General features: G+C 41.3%; 2 protein-coding genes and 1 long non-coding RNA gene across 10 annotated transcripts in view; 1 reads left to right on the top strand and 2 right to left on the bottom strand.

The window, feature by feature from the left end:
• Positions 1-1612: 1612 nt before the first annotated feature.
• LOC121886258 (ankyrin repeat domain-containing protein SOWAHA-like) lies at positions 1613-10105 on the bottom strand. Its single transcript, XM_042396237.1, has 5 exons — positions 8548-10105; positions 7607-7846; positions 7084-7481; positions 6515-6702; positions 1613-4711 (listed from the first exon to the last, which is right to left on the bottom strand). The coding sequence occupies exons 1-5, from the start codon at positions 10019-10021 to the stop codon at positions 4261-4263; spliced, it is 2751 nt and encodes a 916-aa protein (XP_042252171.1). The 5' UTR covers positions 10022-10105; the 3' UTR covers positions 1613-4260.
• Positions 9706-10852, top strand: LOC121886259. Of its 2 annotated transcripts, none has more exons than XR_006092702.1 (3): positions 9706-9792; positions 10070-10124; positions 10533-10852. It is a non-coding gene; the product is annotated as an uncharacterized LOC121886259 (long non-coding RNA). The 2 variants fall into 2 exon arrangements; XR_006092703.1 differs by lacking the exon at positions 9706-9792 and adding an exon at positions 9896-9987.
• A 316-nt stretch (positions 10853-11168) lies between these two features.
• shroom3 (shroom family member 3) overlaps positions 11169-17563 on the bottom strand; it is a 75953-nt gene continuing 69558 nt past the window's right edge. For all 7 annotated transcript variants that reach the window (XM_042396228.1, XM_042396230.1, XM_042396231.1 and 4 more), the window contains 3 exons: positions 17232-17397; positions 16986-17107; positions 11169-15317 (listed from right to left, as the gene is read on the bottom strand). In XM_042396228.1, coding sequence (XP_042252162.1) covers positions 14922-15317; positions 16986-17107; positions 17232-17397 — 684 coding nt within the window. In that variant the 3' untranslated portion in view covers positions 11169-14921. The remainder of the gene's footprint in view (positions 15318-16985; positions 17108-17231; positions 17398-17563) is intronic.

Raw genomic sequence — 17563 nt, 5'->3', positions numbered from 1 at the left:
GTGTTCTTAACAGAGGCTGATGTGCTGGGCTCTGTTGCTCCAGTCCTACAGCCGAGACATTTGACACATCAAGCAGCGAGATCATGTGGTGGTGACACTTTACTTGTCTCCGGCTCTCTACCAGGAATGCCTCCTTTGTATATTTACTTACCCTCTGTCATGTTCCTGTCTTCCTTGTTCTCTCTCTTTCCTCATAAACCAGCTTCCAGGATCTGATTATTGAGGATGTGTGTGTTTTGCAGGTCCTTGACGTGGAGCTAAGGTACCATCAGTGTACCTGGAACACCTGGCCAGTTTTCCTGGAAGCATTTTAAGCCTGTCTGCCTAAATGCCAGTGTGCAGATCTCTGCATTACACATGAAGCAGTGCATATTTTGTACCATCCTTTTGGTTTTGTTTCACATTGACGTCAGCCACTACACTCACACTTTCATACACTACTGATATTGACCTCAACACTGTTTGCATTTATCATTAGAACTTTAAGAAATCTCAGTTCATTTTTGTAAATGTTTCTGTGGGTCTCCCTTCTTTGTTGTAGTCTACTAATATTACTGTATGAGATATTGGTTGTATTATGATTCTGTATTTTATTTTGTTTTTGTTTTGTTTATTTTGTTTTCTTAAAAACAACATAGCAGTAATTTTGCTGTTGGAATGTTGTAACATCAGCATTCATGCCAATCTTATTATGTGATATGAAAAACTCTACAGTATTATGTAACTCTTATACACTACAGGTCTAACCGGCTGGTTCAGAATGTACACACCAGATCTGCCAAGCTTGTTCAAACAAAAACTCTACACACACACACACACACACACACACACACACACTTGAACTCAATGTGCACTTTGACATTTGTGAGAAACCTCACTAACATAATCCTTTCCCTAGCTCCTAAACTTAACCTAAACCTAATACTAACCTTCACCCTCAACTGCCCCTTGAAGTGAGGACCAGACAATATGTCACCACCCTACAAAAATGTCGTCATTCTAAAGTCTAAAACTAGTCTGTACAAAGACAAAAGTACACGAGCACAAACACACACATGCAGAGTCATGAGCAAACACGTCCTCCAGCTCCTCCAGTGTTTCCCCTGACAGATTCAACATGTTGTTACCAGTTTCTAAACCACCGTTAAGATTTAGAAGGGAGATCAACAACACAGTGAGGTGGTGTTCATATGTGTTTGGACATCTTCGCAGTAACACAGACTATTACAGTAATACATGGAGGTTTATTATTACCCAGAAAACAACCAGTACTCCTATACAGTCCTACAGCAGTTACGAATATGCATGATGTGAGCTCAACATAATGAATAAAAAGATTAAGGTCTTAGAAATAGATTTTGTCACAGAGCCCCTCTGCAAAACTCTCCCCTCCGCAGTTTATGTGATAATACAGGATCATCTGATGATAATATAAGTTTACTGTCCATATACTTAGTATATTACCCACTGAACAGACAGTAGATACCACCTTCACCCAACATACTGTTACCAAGTGACCAAATTAGAGAGATTACTGTGTCAGACTTTTAATAAATTAATAAAAATTCACATCTATGAAACCTGAACACAGCTTTGATAAAAAGCCAACACCTCCAGCTGTGAAACATATTTAATATTCAGTGAATAAACTTTGTCCAGTGGTGTCAAAAATACTATATAGAAAAACAAAATACAGTCAACTTACTAGAATAATTTACAATTTAAAACAGACCAGATTTATCCTGGTAATGAATATTAAAGGACAATACTTGTGTTTTTATACATTTTACCCCGTTAATTGTGAATCCTTCCTCATCCCTGCTGATCATTTTCCACATTCTCCATCAGTTTTTAGACTGATCTCCAACAGATAACCCACCACAGTCAACATCCTGTCCGGTCTGGTTTTTGTGAGAGTTATGTTATAGTCATGTAATGTGTTCAAGTGTTAGTGAGAGGTTATAGGATCTGAGAATTTGCAGCAAGCGTTGCATCAATAAGCTATGTTGAAAAATCGAATTAAAAAGCAAATCTGTTAAATCATCACCAGAGCACTTGAACGTAGTACACAAACACCTGACAAAAAAGTGCAACTGAATACAACACCATCACACACTCAGATCTCATTTTCTTAGTTTTGTTCATCAGTCCTATCAGTAACAATAACATTGTGAACATGGTGACAACACAGTTTCACCCAACAGTTTATCCAGATTACCTAAAACACTTAATTTGGAGGTACTTTCAGGTGCTTTCACATTCAGTGAAAGCACCTGAAAGTAGGTGCTTTCACTGAATGTGAAAGCACCTGAAATATCAGTAAATACCATTGGAGAACACAGGAAAACTGTCGCACAACTATGGAAAGTACAATAAATCAAAGTTGTAGAAGGAAGTCGTTCTTTAATCTGTCATGGGTGTTTACAACAAGCAGCTAGGATGACTATTCCCCGATTCACCTTTAAATATGTTTGGCTAACCTGTTTACATTGTTGCTAACATGTCTGATCATGTTTCTTGACCTGTCAGATTTCTTTTTGGCGAGATCACCGTGTTCCCAGATATCAGCTGGTAAATGCAACATTTTTACTGATAGAAATGATTGACAAAACTCGGAAAACATGACCCACGTTGTAATAAACCAGAAATATCCTTTAAATCACCTCACCAACTGAAAAACACCTTTGACTCTGTGCCAATAACAAAAACTGAAAATTTTACAAAAACTACTGCCCAGGTGTTCATGTTATTTTGTCCACTACCTACCCAGGTTTAGATTGTTTACAAGTTGATTTTCATAGAAATGGAAGAAAGGAAATCAGTCTAAAAAGTGATGGAATGTAAAGTAAATGAACAGAGATCAGATGTGAGTGACGCTGTGGTATCGTCTCTGTCGCTGACTGTGCTTGAACTCTAATTGTATCTCCTGTGAGTGAATCACAGCTTCAGACTGAAACTGGAGCTCACGTGTCCCCAGGGCTCGTAAACTTCCCCCTGTTTCTGTTTTTTTATGTAACAATGACATCAGACAATCAGTTTGAAAACCGTTCCGCTCTGCCAAGTGCTTGCAATTCACCTCTCGCTTTAAGCCATCACATGTCTCAGATCCAGCAGACTTTGTGATGAAATCTTTTCTCAGTCGCAGAAACTAATGCTCCCCGCAGTTATTTGGACTGCGCTCAAGGTTTTTGGCTGAAAAGGATGAATACCTTTTTAAATATTAAGTCAGAGAAACCACACACACAGTTTGAGTGGCTTTGGACAGTTTGAAGAACATTTATCCATAAATGAGAAAGTACCAAGAAAGAGAGTGTATATAACTACTGTCAAAAAGGCAACATCAACTTTCAGAAACATGTTCTTTTTAAACTGATGACTGTAACTCCTGAAATGTAATCCTGGGTGTTTGGTGAGTTAAACAGTCAACTATTCCTTGCTAGCAGGTCCCGTTTGAGACTGGTAGCATTCAAACTGAAAGTGGCAAAGCAAAATTTAAAAAACGTGGTGCTGGTAGCTTGGTGACATAGCCGGCTACCCTGGGGGCTAGCTATGAGCTACTGTAGCTGCCGAACTAACTGGTGACATGCTAGCAAGCTTGGACGTTTTAACGCTAACCACTAATTTGTATCCAGATTCCCCAAGTTTTAATGATAGGGAACAAGTCATGCAGATTGACTCGTATCTGCAATAATTTCAATGGAATTGCAGTGATTCCACAGAAATGAATTCATTTTTGCAGGTATAATTGCTGGTCTGACTGGGCCCTTATGGGAGACTCCTTTTAGGTAGACAATATGCTAATGCATAGCTAAACTAGTGGGACTAGCTGTAGCTGAATATTAGCCCTTGCTGATTAGCATGTTGGAATGTATCAAAGTTTTAATCACAAAACTACAACTGTTACACTGCATTTTATTTGGTGTGTTTTGACCACCTGTAGATTCTTAGTCTTGTTTTTAAAGCCAGTGAGACGTGGTATCTGTAGTACAGCAGCGACATGCCATTAACGACTTTGGCATAAGACAGTCACTGTCAGGAATCCATCTGTGAAGAGTATCTGACAGTGGAACACGAGAGGCAGATTATTGGCCACTTTTTGATCATGGTCGTGCTGTGGTTTGACCCAATTCAAGTTTCAAACCTCTTTTATGTTTGTGAAACCTGCTGGATGGCTAACAGCTGTTCAGTTGACTAGCTGGTCCAATCAGGTTGCAGAACTCTACAGAAACCACAGTAATGTTGTCCGTCAGTTGAGATTTTTTAAACAGAGGAGTCAGACTGATGTCCATGAAGATGACGCAGCGTTTTGTGTTTGAGGAACGCAGCAAATGACGAAGATCTTTTGACCTTTGTCAAGCCTGCAATGGTCAGTGGCCTCTCTCCTGAGGAAGCAGAGGAGAGGTGGTGGCGCCGACGACGGCGATGCTGCTGCTGTTCCAAGCTACTGTTCCCAGCTCCTGCCCCCTCTCCTAGACTGGCCCGCGCTGGCGCCCCCAGCAGCTGGAAGATGTCCGGCGGTGCAGTGCGGCTCAGGTACTGCCACGGCCTTTTTCCCGCTGTGTCCCTCAGCTTCACGTCAGCACTGAACTTTTTAACCAGCAACCGCATGATGTTCTTGTTGCCGTGGATAGCAGCGATGTGGAGAGGTGTGTAGCCACCTGATGACCTGGCATTTATGTCGAAGGTCAAACCGGCCTTTTGAACTCCATACCTGAAACCAAAACCAACAAAAGCAAATGAGTGCCTGGTTGCATAAAGTATCTTATGACATAAATACATCTGATATCCTTAGAAATAAATTAGTTACACAATGCTATTTAGTAAAAATTGCATTTTGAAACTCTAGAAATTCCTTCAGGTCAGTTTTCCACACAATGAAATTATTTAGCAATGAAAATGAGAAAACAATTAAGTGCAAGTGATCTAAAGTAAGTTAAAGTGGTGGCAGTTGTTTTTTAATCATGTTAGCATGTTGGACCAACTCTTTGGCCCCGAGTGAAATATCTCACATTCGTGGTCCCCAGAGGACAAATTGAGCGACTTGACCTCTAGCACCACTTGTAGGTCAACATTTCTACATGTCCCACAGCAGTTGCTAGGCTCCCAGCCAAGAAACAGTCTGGTACATAACCCCCAATAAAATGGTGAATTGTTTTTGCACTTTGGTTTTTGTACAGATTAAACAAACAAGATATAACCTGCTAATCAGTGAGCTTAGAGGTGCTGGTGGGCTGATTTTGTTATTTATGGGAAGAGCCAGTCTTGCTGTTTCCCCCCTGTTTCCAGTCTTTATGCTAAGCTAAGCTAACAAGCAGTTGGCTGTAACAGCTATGGTGGTATCGATCTTCTCATGTAACTTTTCGCCAGAAAGTGAATACGTTTATTTTGGAAAAAGTCACACTATTCCTTTAAGATTAAAACCAAAAAAAGTGGGGCTTGACACAATGTTAGTTTGGAGAACACAGTAAGTTGCCTATTTATACAATGTTCGCCTACAAGCAAGCTACTCACTAGCTTACAAGTGTTGACACGCCCCCAGCATAGAGTGAGATGTGGTTGAGGTGGTGTTGCATGATTAGTTCACTTCTGGTGGGTCTTCAATGTTAGACTGTTGAAAGTCTGACAATGTAGAGCTTAGCCTGACAGGCCATCATACTGAGGATAAACTCTTTGGATTTACAATTCAAAAGTGGACGGAACAAACAACATACTGATGATTTTAGCTATTCTTGAGGTGTGTTCAGACAGAAACCAAAGCAATTTCTCCTTGTCACTGAATTGACCACTGGGGCAATGTACTGACTATTCAGATGTTAGCTGTAGCTAGTAAAATATACACCAACTGTGTGTGATGGTGTGTTTGTGCTCAGCTCAGCCTCTGACTGAACACACCAGGAGCTCCAGGTGTGGAACACCAGTTCTTTCTGTCATGTCCCTCAGTCTCTCTCCTTTTTCATCTCATCATCTTTACGTTTATGAAGTAGATACATAAAGCCCCCACTGAAGTGCAGTTTTTCGCTTTAGTTTAAATATTTTCAAGTTGCACAGATGTGCCTTTGCTCCACTGAAAATGTTAAGTCTACCCTGAGGGTAGCATTAAAATCCAAAGGGTAGTTTGGGGAGCAGGAATGTGATCAGAAAATTTCATCACAATCTGCCTGTTTGATTTTGATATTTTTTCAGCACATGAGGACATTTTGGCCTGACAGCTGCACTAGAGAAAATGTCAGTTGGTTAGAAAAGCCACTGAAGATCATGCTACAGGGACCATAAATATACACAGCATATTTCATGAAAATCTGACTAACAGTGATATACAGCATATTTCACTCTGGACATCAGAAACCTCCAGACATATTGATGATACACGTAAGCAGTTCAGATATCACTACAGGCCCACAAAACTCTACTATTCAAACTATGTTTTTATGATGTGAAACCAGAATGCTCTGTAGACCAGACCTTCCTGTTTTACAGATTGTAAAGCTGAAGAATCTAACTGCTAGCTACATACCATAAGGTATTGAGGACTCTGTGGTCACCATGTTTGGCAATCCAGTGCAGCACAGTAAATCCAGAGATGAAATCTCTTCTGTTGAGCAGGGATGAGTCCTCTCTGAACAGGGAGTAGATGTCGGGCCAAACGCCTTCTGCCCCCTTCACCAGCCAGACGTGCTCCTTGGGCTCCAGAGGAACCAGCGACTGACGACAGGAACAAACATAATTTAATTTAAATTCTCTCCTGGGAATCAATTAAGTGTTATTGTATCATATTGTATTGTATGCTTTAAAATAAGAGTTCATGTTTCTGACTCACCAACAAAACAGCAAATTATTTTGTTTCAGAAAATTAAAAAAAAACTATGAATAACATAACAATGCTTCCATACAGGACACGAGGGCTCACTGAATACACTATAATTCAAATGCCCGATGTAGTGATACAGACACAAAAGGGTAAGAAACATAAATCATTTCCGAGTGGAAAGTGTTAGTTTATCAGCCAAATTACATTAGAGAGTGTACAGTAGGTTTGAATGAGACATTTAAAAAGAAACAAACTGTGCAGTCTGTAAGTCTCACCTGCCTAACATGTGGAGCACCGGTGGAGGAGGTGCCGGCTGGGAGGCTCCTCCTCCCTCCCTTCCTCTCCCCATCCTCGACCAGGTCGGCAAGGCTGTGGCAGCGAGGCGGAGTGGAACAGGACGACAGCGAGGAGGACGACAGGTTGCAATGAAGGCTGAGTGAGGACGAGATCAGGTGGAGACGGTTCAGCCGAGCTGCTTCACTTCCTCCTCTTCCTCCTCCTCTCCTCTCCTCCTCCTCGAGCAGGTGGTCGAGGTTGGCGCCCAGGCTGCGACACATCCGGCTCCTCAGCTTGCTACTGAGCCGCTTGGCTACCGCCGGGCGCAGTCGCACTGGCGGGGAACAGGTAGAGCCCTCGCTTGACTCTGCTCCCTCGGCGTCGTGGTGGAGATCACCTGTGGGGTGGAGTAAACGTCGGACACTTTCAGACAACTTTTATGGTGTACAGCCGCCTCAGCATAAAGAAAGATTGTCAATGTTCTTGGTTGAACTCTTGGTCGACAGAAACTTTAGCACTAACCTGTGGAGCCGTCCCATGGCAGTCCGTAGGGTGTAGACTGCTGGTTGTCATGGAGATTGTCGGTGGAATGACGCAATGGCGACACACAGACTGTAGGCTTCTGGTCATTATGAAGATGGCCTGTAGAGGGATGCCATGGTGTTGTGGTTTTACTATCAGCACGATGCATCACAGACTCAGGTTTAGGTGCTTGGGCTCGCTGGAGTACTTCCTGGATTTTAGGCACGCCCACAGTCTCACCTGTTGACACGGCAGAGTTAAAAACACAATTTACATTTTATTTAATTTCTCATAATGTCTGTTTTCCGCTCTCTACAACGACAACAACAGTGATTTGCCACAAAATGCAAATTAGACGCAGTAGATGTCCTTGCCCCGTCCACAGTGTTTGATTGACAGGTGAGGGGAGGGCTCATGCAGATACTCAATACCTTGTAGCAATTTGTCAAGAAAGGTTGACACTGAATGTCTGGTCAGATTCATAATCTCATTCACTTATTCTTTGATCAGGCGGTTCCTGATTTAAATCAAAATTTTGTTTTGACATTATTGTGCGTCTGCAAGGAAATAGCACATTTATCGGGGACTACTTTTAGCTGCGGATTAATACACGTTTTGTGCTATAGTGAGTATTTCTGGCAGCAGGACGGTGTGTGTGGGATTGAGTCATAAACTACAGTGTTTGTGTCCATGGTAATGAAGGAGCATGTCACCCAGTGCAACAGTGTGACTCATTGAGGTGTTATTAATTGTTGTTCGACAACAAGCGAGCTCTATGGCACAGAGAAAGACGATATCAGGCTTTGGATTCACTGACAATATTTGTTGGTAATTCAATCAATTCGTTTTGGTCTTTTCATGAGATTTGTTGACAGTAAGAAAAAAACAGACTTGATCACCAGACTTATCCTTTAATCTTATCTTACAAATTGCTGCTGTACCTGCTCTGGCCTGCAGATCCTCGTAGCTGCTGTTCCACTCTGAACCTCTGGGGGAGTCAGAGGACTGCCAGTCACTGCTGAAGCTGGCGTCAGATGGGGGGGACAAGATGCTGCCCTGACTAGATGACAGGCGACCTGTTTGACTTTGACTCAATCCCTGCCTGGCCTCCAGCTGCACACCTGCAGGCTGCGTGTATCGGTGATCCGGGCGCATACTGCCGTGCAGCGCCACCTCCTCAGCTTGGTCTAGAGACGGCATGTGGCGCTCTGCCTCTAAAGGCAGGCTGCATCGGGTGGACATTGTGTCACCCGGGACAGACGCAGGTTCCCGCCCTGGCCCTGCACACTGTCCTCTTAGCTCCGCCCCTGACTCTAAGCTCCACCCTGGGCCACGAGGGGGCAACGTTTCCCCTTCCACATCCTGGATGTAAATTTTCGGGGGTTTCCTTTCTGATGAAGAGGAGGAGGAGACAACGGAGGGAGGCGCAGGCGGGTCTATGATGCATGGTGAGGAGGCAGAGAGGACCCTCTCTGAGTGCCCAAGTGGAGTGCTCAGGGGCCACAATGCTCCTGCTGAGCCCCGCCTCATTGGGACCTCCTCCTCTTCCTCCTCATATTCATCATGAGAGACTGCACTTTTGTAGCTCTTCCTGCATCTGGCGCGGCGTGGGGTGACCTGAGACTGAAGACTGATATGATGAAGAGCAGGGTCCTGATGAAGACCTCCCTCAGGCTGTTGAATGGCCTCCCTTCCTCTGGGGGTCTCTGGGACTGGGACCTGCTTGCTGGTTGCTCCATGATGTCTGACTGCAGGTGTGATCCCAGGAGGCAGGGCAAACCCCACCCTGTTCTGTCCCGCCTTAGGGCGCTGGTCCCGGGTTGGAGGTTCTGGCAGACTGGGGGTCTTTGTCTCTGTCTTCTCTGGGATCTGAGAGTGACTCACCACCTGAGCAGCTGCTGGTCTAGCAGACTTAGGTGTGCTGATCACCTGTTGCTGCTGTTTCAGGTTCAAATTTGTTTCCAAATTGTTGTTGTTGTTGAGCATGATCCCAGCCGCAGGTAGGATTGTTTTCTTAGCGGTGTCTCCCAGCGGGGCGGGTGTTGTCTCCTCCCTGAGCTGTTGTTTCAGCCGGGGCTGCTCTCTGCTCCCAGCCTTGTTCGGGCAGCCGCTCTCTGGGGAGGACTCGGTGCTCCTCCCGGCGGGGAGCCGTCGCGGTCCGGAGGAACCCACTCCACCTCCTCCGGGTACATGTCCTTTGAATTTCTTCTTGAGAATGACGTAAGATACGCCTTGCTCCTGTTTGACGGTAGCCACGGAGTTGACAAACTTTTTGAAGAGATCACGGTTCCGGCTCCGGTCCGCATGGTCCCGGAGGAAGTACCTGAAGTGCAGAAGCAGATCCGAGTTCTTCACCGAGCCTCCGCTGCTCTGGAGAAAATGTAACACCGCGTCCTGAGTGAAATCTGTGGCCATTCTGGTCTCTATTTTACCTGGTTTATGTCTTTCTCTCCCGCTCTGCAGGTCTCAAAGGTCGAGGAGTTTCTGACAGACTGGAGTGAAGCTCCGCCCTCCTCAGGTATTTAACCCTCACCTGCTGCATTCCTTCCGGCAGGTGAGCCGCCTGACTCATGATGTGAATACTAGTAAATAATTGCTGCAGTTTGATCGAAACTTGTTGACTTGTATAATATTTTACAAGTACATGAATCAACCATAGATGGAATGTAACAGCTAACACATGGTAACAGTTTGGGCTTTTTTCTCATCTGGAATTTAAAGATGGACAGTTGAAAATGTAATGAGCATCACAAGTCAGTGGTAAATCAGCATATTCAGAAAATAGTCCCTAGTTCCCTTAAAAACTAATTTTCAGATTGAATTCCACACACTCACTGTGAAACAACAGGAAGCTTTTACATACATGCTAATTATGTAGGCTATATTGTGCTCTTTTGGTGTTTAACTATGTTTTAATGTTTTATAGGTTTCCTTGCAAATAAATCCCAAAACTGCAATATTGAGAGTGATCCCTGAAGATTGTAGACACTCAATAAATACTTGCTGATATTCTTTTGGCTACAGCAGGGACAACAAAGTTATGAAATGAAAACAATTACATATGGAGTGAAATTACAGAAAAAAAATGGAATACACCAATAAATCATTTCACAGGCCAATGAAATATGTTTATGTTAAAACATAATGTAAGCTGTTGTGATTGCATCCATTCTCACTCATTTTTACTCACATTTGATCTTTTTTTTAATAACAAATATCTGTTTTATTTTTTCTGCTTGTGTCTGTTTTGTCCCTGCAGCTACATTTGTAATATATTTTTTGCAAACTTATTTGAGCAATTGAAAATAATAAACAATAAGATGAAAAAGCCTCTTTAACTCTTGTTTTTTCAAATGTTTCAAATAGTTTAAAAGCGGGATCAGACTACACCGTATCTGTGCAATAACTGCCCAACAATTGCTCATTATCTCCCATGTTATGTGTCATAATGGAAGACAAATTTTCATTTGTGTGGGTGTGGGTGTGGGTGTGTGTGTGTGTGTGTGTGTGTGTGTGTGTGTGTGTTGAACAGCTTGAACAAACAGACAACTTGAAGTCTGACAGCATTTACAAAATACATTTATTTAGTAAAAAACAGGAGCTGTTTTCCAATCATCCTTTCACAAAGTCAACCGTCAAAATACATCTGAGATATTCTGCTGTGCCTAACGAGAACAAAACACACAAACTGCTGTAATGTTTGGAGAATACGACAGATTGAGAATAGCTGAAAGGTGCTCTCAAAACTAAAACAGAAAAGTAAAACTCGTAGGTGCAGAATAAAACATTGTCCATCAATAAACAGTTCAGAGTGAAAACTAGGAACAAAACCTCCACTGATCAGTACTTCAACTTTTTGAAAACCTCCTCTGTATTTTAGATTCCACACACTGCTGCCTCAACAATAAATACTAATTCTGTTGATGATGCTTGTGATGCTCTTTATACTATTTAGACTCCCCAGATAAATTAAGAGGGAAGAAAATTGGTGACACTGATAAAAATTTGTAAAATGACATTTGACATTTATAAAAACAAGTGAGTCAAATGTAAAGTTGATCTTTCACTGGCAGATGGAAGAATTGATCAAAAGTGTTTACTGTGTTCTGTGGACAAATACGGGAGTCCAGAGAGGACAACAGTATACTCAGACAGAAAATGAAATGTTTTCTTCTGGGTTGATTATAACTTTTAACTGTTTGAAAGCCACCTGACATTTGATGGGAGAATAAAAGGACAAAAAACTCCCAAACAAATAAAACCACCAAATAAGTTATAAAAATGTAAATTATAAAGTGTATTTCTTCATTTCTATCAAATTAATGTAAAAATGCCAAGAAAAGAAAAGAAAAAAAACAGGATGTAACATAATACTTATGTTGTGATCGTGAGAAATGATACAAGGAGGAACAAGGTGGTGCAACATTTTAAATGTTTGTATTTTCTTGACTGTTGAGAGTTTTATCTTTCCCTCCACCTCATCTTTGAGTATTACTTGGCAACATTTATGATCTGGAGATAAATACTTGTGTTTGCACTAGCAAATATTTTTTGTTAATGTTAACTTTCTATGACAGTAATTAATAATTCATGAGGAGGACAATTGAAATAAGGGAATATGGGAAAGGGGCACTCCACTGATTTTACACAACTTTTAGTTTACTCTTATTGAGGACTCCTACTCAGCCTCTGAAGACAGCTGTATAACGTGTGCTGTGAGGTAAGCCTGAGAAAATAACCCTGATGATGTCATAGTGATGTCATCAAGGTTATCTATGATTGAGACTTTACATTTTTAACCAAATGTCTTTGTTACCAACTAGAGGTGTGGGGTTTAAAAGATGTGGGCTAAAGGCCAAAAGGGTCTAATGAAAGATGTTATCAAGTTGCATTATGGGAAGTGTAGGATCCAGAGTTTTGGGAGTTTGACTCATTCTAGAGACTAAAAGTCAGGATATCTCTGCCTCTGCTGCACCGATTTTGACCTTTCTTTTTTAAATCTGTTTCTCTCAAGCCCTCCAACTGTATGAAACTGCAATACTAAATCACTGGAGCACCCCTTTAAAATGTGTTTTAGCCTTCATCTTGTGTTGGTTTTAAACATCATGTTTCCACAGGAATCATAACTTTTGATCAGGAGTAAATCAAACATCAGAGGAATAATCACATAAGCACATGTGGGTCTTCAACTGATATCAGTAACTGAAACAATGACAGGCAGAGCTGACAGAGTGCTGGTTCTTTTACTGAACAAAAGCTCCAGGCAGAGATTAAATCAAGAATTCTAGGTGCTTAGTATTTGTCTAAAACAGATACAATAGGCAGGTGAGTTTTTATAAAAGCAGTGTTTGATTTCTCTCAATGTAACAAACATGCAGGCTTCATTTCTCTGACAGTTTGATCAGAACTGGACTTAACGGAGACTTTCTGTGTCTATAAAATGAAAAGTTTTGTTTCACAAGAATACACAAGGAGGATCATTTAAATAAAACTAAAATGTGTCTTTTATCCTTCGTCTGTCGTAGGTTTCAAATAAAGTTTCCATGTGGCTCTGATTGTTTTATGACTAATCAGTCAGAATGATGTTTTGAGCAGCTGTTTACAACCATCACAGTCCAGTTTGGATCAAAAATGAATGTGTGAGGCAGCTTGGACGTTTTTCGAGACTTATAAAACTTAATCTGCACCCAAACTAAGTGAGACATTTAACCACAATAAAACAGCTCGTCGGTTGAATTAAGTACATGATCAACAGGACATTGATCAGAATTTGCTAGGCTTGGATAATTGTTTAAATTAAATTAAATATGAATTTTAAAAAAGTTTCTCAAATGTGAAGATTGACGTCTTTGCTGTTTCATATCTTTATAAATTAAATATCTTTGGGTTTGGTAAATCGTGACATTTTTTTGTTATTCTCTTAACTTAATAACTAATCTGTTAATTAAAAAATTACTGACATATTAATTGTGATATTTATTTGCAGTTGTGGCTCTTGCAAAAATCTCATCTTAAACCTTTAAACAACAGGAACAAAAAACCTCAAATCCAAAATGAAACCAAGTTGATGAAAACACTTCATCCCGTAAGAATCTTTGGAATCTGACCTTCTGACATCAAACATTTCATCACAGGAAACTGTTAAAGAGGCAGAAGCAGAACTTTGTTTTATCATTCAGTGTAAATTCTGCTGCAAACAGTAGTCAAATTGCTAAAAGTGCTACAAGCTCCAGACATACAGACAGCAGTAGTAGTGTTACAGTATGATACGACAGTGATGATAACATTTTCTCAACCCTTCAGGTTCTGTGCACTCAGCTTCAGATGATTCTGACTTTTGATTCTTTTCGCTGTAGTGAAATAAAAACATTGTCCCTCCAATTTTGGTGGTCATTTATTTTAGTAAGTGAACTGTACATGTGTGAAAGCTGAGCATGTCTTGTGAAAATAATTGATGAAAATATTTTAAATACTGGTATATTAATTGTCTTTGGGAGACAACACACCTGCTCACTTTGTCTTTTCATTAGAAATAAAACGTCTTGGAGGAACATGTGAATGTTTGAGGTTCCTGAAAGCACCGTCTGCTTTGTAAAAGGACAATTCCAGTGTGATCGGAGCTTTTTAAAAAACATTTTTTATCCTTTTACTATAAATTCTTGGTCCTTTCTAACCTGCCTGCACCGGGAGTAAAGCCAATTTTATTCAGCTCTACAGTGTTTAGAATCTATCTAGCAAATTGAACAGAAATTAAAGCTGAGATTAACATTTCCAACTTTACAGATCTTGTCTTTACTGAGAGGACACTGAAAATATCAAGTATTTCTTAACATGATAAGAGCTGGAAAACATTAAGAAAATACAGGAAATGATCCGTAATCCTGGAATTGTCCTTTCAGCTATTTGACAATGAACTTTCTTGGGAACTTCCAACCTGAAAACACCTGGAGGACCTTAAAAATCACTTTTCAGAGCAAAGGATAATTAGAAACGTTGGCCACAGTCGCTTTGACTCCACACACAGTGCTGGTTGTTAATGCTGAGGTGAGCTGAGGTTTTGATTATTCCTCAGGTGAAACGTACAGTCAGGTGTGAATAGAATGAGGCACAATAAAGGCTTTTTCTTCTTCATGTGTGAAGTCTGCATAGTAGTTTCAGTGTGAACGCAGCCTGCTTCAGGCCCAGTCTTCCTTCATGTTAAGCTCCTTCAGTTCAGAGCATCACTCACGCTCCAAGTGAGTTTTTAGGGAGCCAATCGGCTCGTCTTTATTTCCTGTCCTGTACTGCCACTTGTAACAGCAGCTTGTCTGTGACATCACAGTGATGTCACAGTGGTGGACCTGACTGAGTGGGTGGGGGCTGGAATCAGAGAGGGAAGAAGCAGCGACGGAAACGGAGAAGAGCAGCTGGAGGGGCTCAATGATGAGAATGAAGACCAATCGTGAGCCGCCGCCAGCTCTGGTGGCAGGCTTTCAGCCAGCTGCATCAGCTGCTCCTCCCCCTGCCGTATGAGGTCATCAAGGTTCCGCTGGTGAATTAAAAGGGAGGGTTTGGTGCTGACAAAGCGGCGGTAGTCCTGGAGCTGTGGTTTGGTGAGGTAGCCAGACAGGATGGCGTGGACCGCACGCTGACGCCGGTCCAAGTTCTCCTTCAGCTCCCGGGCGTCTTCAGTTTGACGGAGAAGCTGAGAGCGTTTGTGATTGAGGGACTCCTGAGGAGGAGAAGACAAAATATGATCTTGCTCATTAGTCGGCAAATACTTGTAAACTGTTTACTTCAACATCCAAATGGAAACTAAAAGTGGGAATTTAGTGTAGTTTTAGGGTGTCAGTTCAGATATTTGGTAATAATCTTACAAGTGACACTAACGGGTCAAAATTACACTTTGACTGCATGTCTAATGACTGAATTCCTCAGTAGTTTGAGCCTAATGCTAACATAGCATGTTACTATACCAACAAACTTAATAGTAGCATGTTACATGTCACCATAGTTGCTATACACATGTCAACATGCTTAACATAAGTTTGTTAACATTCTGGCTGTAAGCATGATGTTATGCTGCTGTTAACATGCTAATGAGCTATTATCTACCCTAACTCAGACACAATCACTCAGTGACGCATACAATTTGCACTAATGGTGGACAGAAGATATTTAAAGGAGACTAGTTCTATTAAGTAGTATTGCTGTAATATATCTTCTGGCCACCCGGGGCAGCACTGCATCACACAGCTGCAGAGCACTGAGCACTCCAGTCCTGCAACATCTTTGTTTTTTTGTCCATTTTTGTGCTTTTACATGATTTGTATGACTGTAATGGAAGAGATGTTTCTTGGTTGGAGTAAACCATGTTTATCGTTGCTTAACACCTTCCTGACGTCATTTTATCCCCACCTAATAGGTTGCTAAGTAGATTGCCTACGATCCAATGACTTTGTATGTCATAACTTTAAATGATATGCCCCACTAGTGGTACTGATGAAAGAGTAGCAAGGGGGTCACTAGTTAGCAGTCTTGCTCTGAAAGCTCTGATATGTTATTTGTCAGACAATAAATAAGATAAACATGGGTGACTTGTCTCTGTCAAAGTCCATCATTCAGGGTAACTATAGTAAATCATTATAGTCATTTTGATCATGAACCCGCTACCATAAAACTGTACCTCAACACATATTACTTTACCAGGTGAGACAGGATGAGAATCATTTTAAAACTCTTTTTAAAAATGTTTTTGTGTGTGACTGCAATAACCACAACTAATGAATATTGTAAATATTTTGATATTTAACTTCATTAATATGATAAAGTATCGATTTCTATACAAAAATATAGTGATTTGCATTATGTCATCAGTCACAAGTATGACTGACAGCATTATGAATACTATATTGTATGATGTGTTTTATTTCATTAACAGGTCTTCTAACATTTTCAGATACATTTAACAGCATATGATGTGACCGTCTGACATCATCAGTCAGGACAGAGCAGCACATACAGTAAATGAAAAGTTAGAGTTAGTATTTAATCAATGAGTTTACTAAAAAGCTTCAACACTGATTCATTTATCACATATGACAGCAGTACTGTTGAAATGAAGATATAAGACAATACTACTAATACAAAATACTCTTTTGTCTATTTTCTTTTGTTGACAATTTCACAGAAACCTCCACCCACAAGAAGACGAAACAACAAGAAACAACAACACTAAAGTACTGAGACAGTGATTCACATGGGACTAATATACCAGACTTCTGTATATGGTGAAACCTTGGTGGTCAATATTTATACTAACCCAAACTGACAAACAGGTAAACAAACACAGGAAAAGTGTCAAACAGGTAAACAGACAGACAGGTAGATGCTGTCTCACCTTCTCCTCTGCTATGTCCTCTTGTGTCAGCTCTTCTCTCTCCAGAGCGAGCAGAGATCTGTCGATCCTCGACAGTCGGCTGCACAGAGACAGCAGCAGGTTCACGATCTTTTCCAGATCTCCTGCAAACACAACAGGGTCAACATCTCTGACACACTCTAGAAAAACCTCATGGAAAATTTAGATATTGAACCTTAATAAATTGTTGTTGTATTGCTCCTATACAGTAACAGACAGATGTCGTACCGATGAACATGCTGAACTTTTCCCTCTCGTTGGTCTTGCAGTGTTCCTGCACCAGCGAGTCGATGCTCGCCCCCAGCGCCTGGTGTTGCCTCTGCTCCTCACTCAGCGCCTCCTTCTCCTTTCGCAGAGCCGCCACACTGCACTTCAGGGCCTCACACAGCTCAACCTGGTGGACAGGACAAGAAATGCAAGAATACTCTGTGGTTACACTGGTTAGAGAAACAGCGAGTAATAATTAGTTTAGTTTAGTCTACTGTCATCAGGATAATCCACTCAGTATTACTATTAGAATGACTGATTACATGATGTATGTGATGTTTATTTGTTCCTCT

This window comes from Thunnus maccoyii, chromosome 19 (assembly GCF_910596095.1).
Source record: "Thunnus maccoyii chromosome 19, fThuMac1.1, whole genome shotgun sequence".
In the NCBI taxonomy this organism is placed as follows: domain Eukaryota; kingdom Metazoa; phylum Chordata; class Actinopteri; order Scombriformes; family Scombridae; genus Thunnus; species Thunnus maccoyii.
This window is presented reverse-complemented; position numbering and strand designations above follow the sequence as displayed.

What these genes read in the sequence shown, in the direction of transcription:
- LOC121886258 (XM_042396237.1), bottom strand. Translation starts at nt 10,021, where the DNA reads ATGGCCACAGATTTCACTCAGGACGCGGTGTTACATTTTCTCCAGAGC. An exon ending in GCCATGGGACGGCTCCACAG is followed by an intron (nt 7,482 to 7,606) that starts GTTAGTGCTAAA and finishes TCCACCCCACAG; the next exon opens with GTGATCTCCACCACGACGCC. An exon ending in GTGCTCCACATGTTAGGCAG is followed by an intron (nt 6,703 to 7,083) that starts GTGAGACTTACA and finishes TCCTGTCGTCAG; the next exon opens with TCGCTGGTTCCTCTGGAGCC.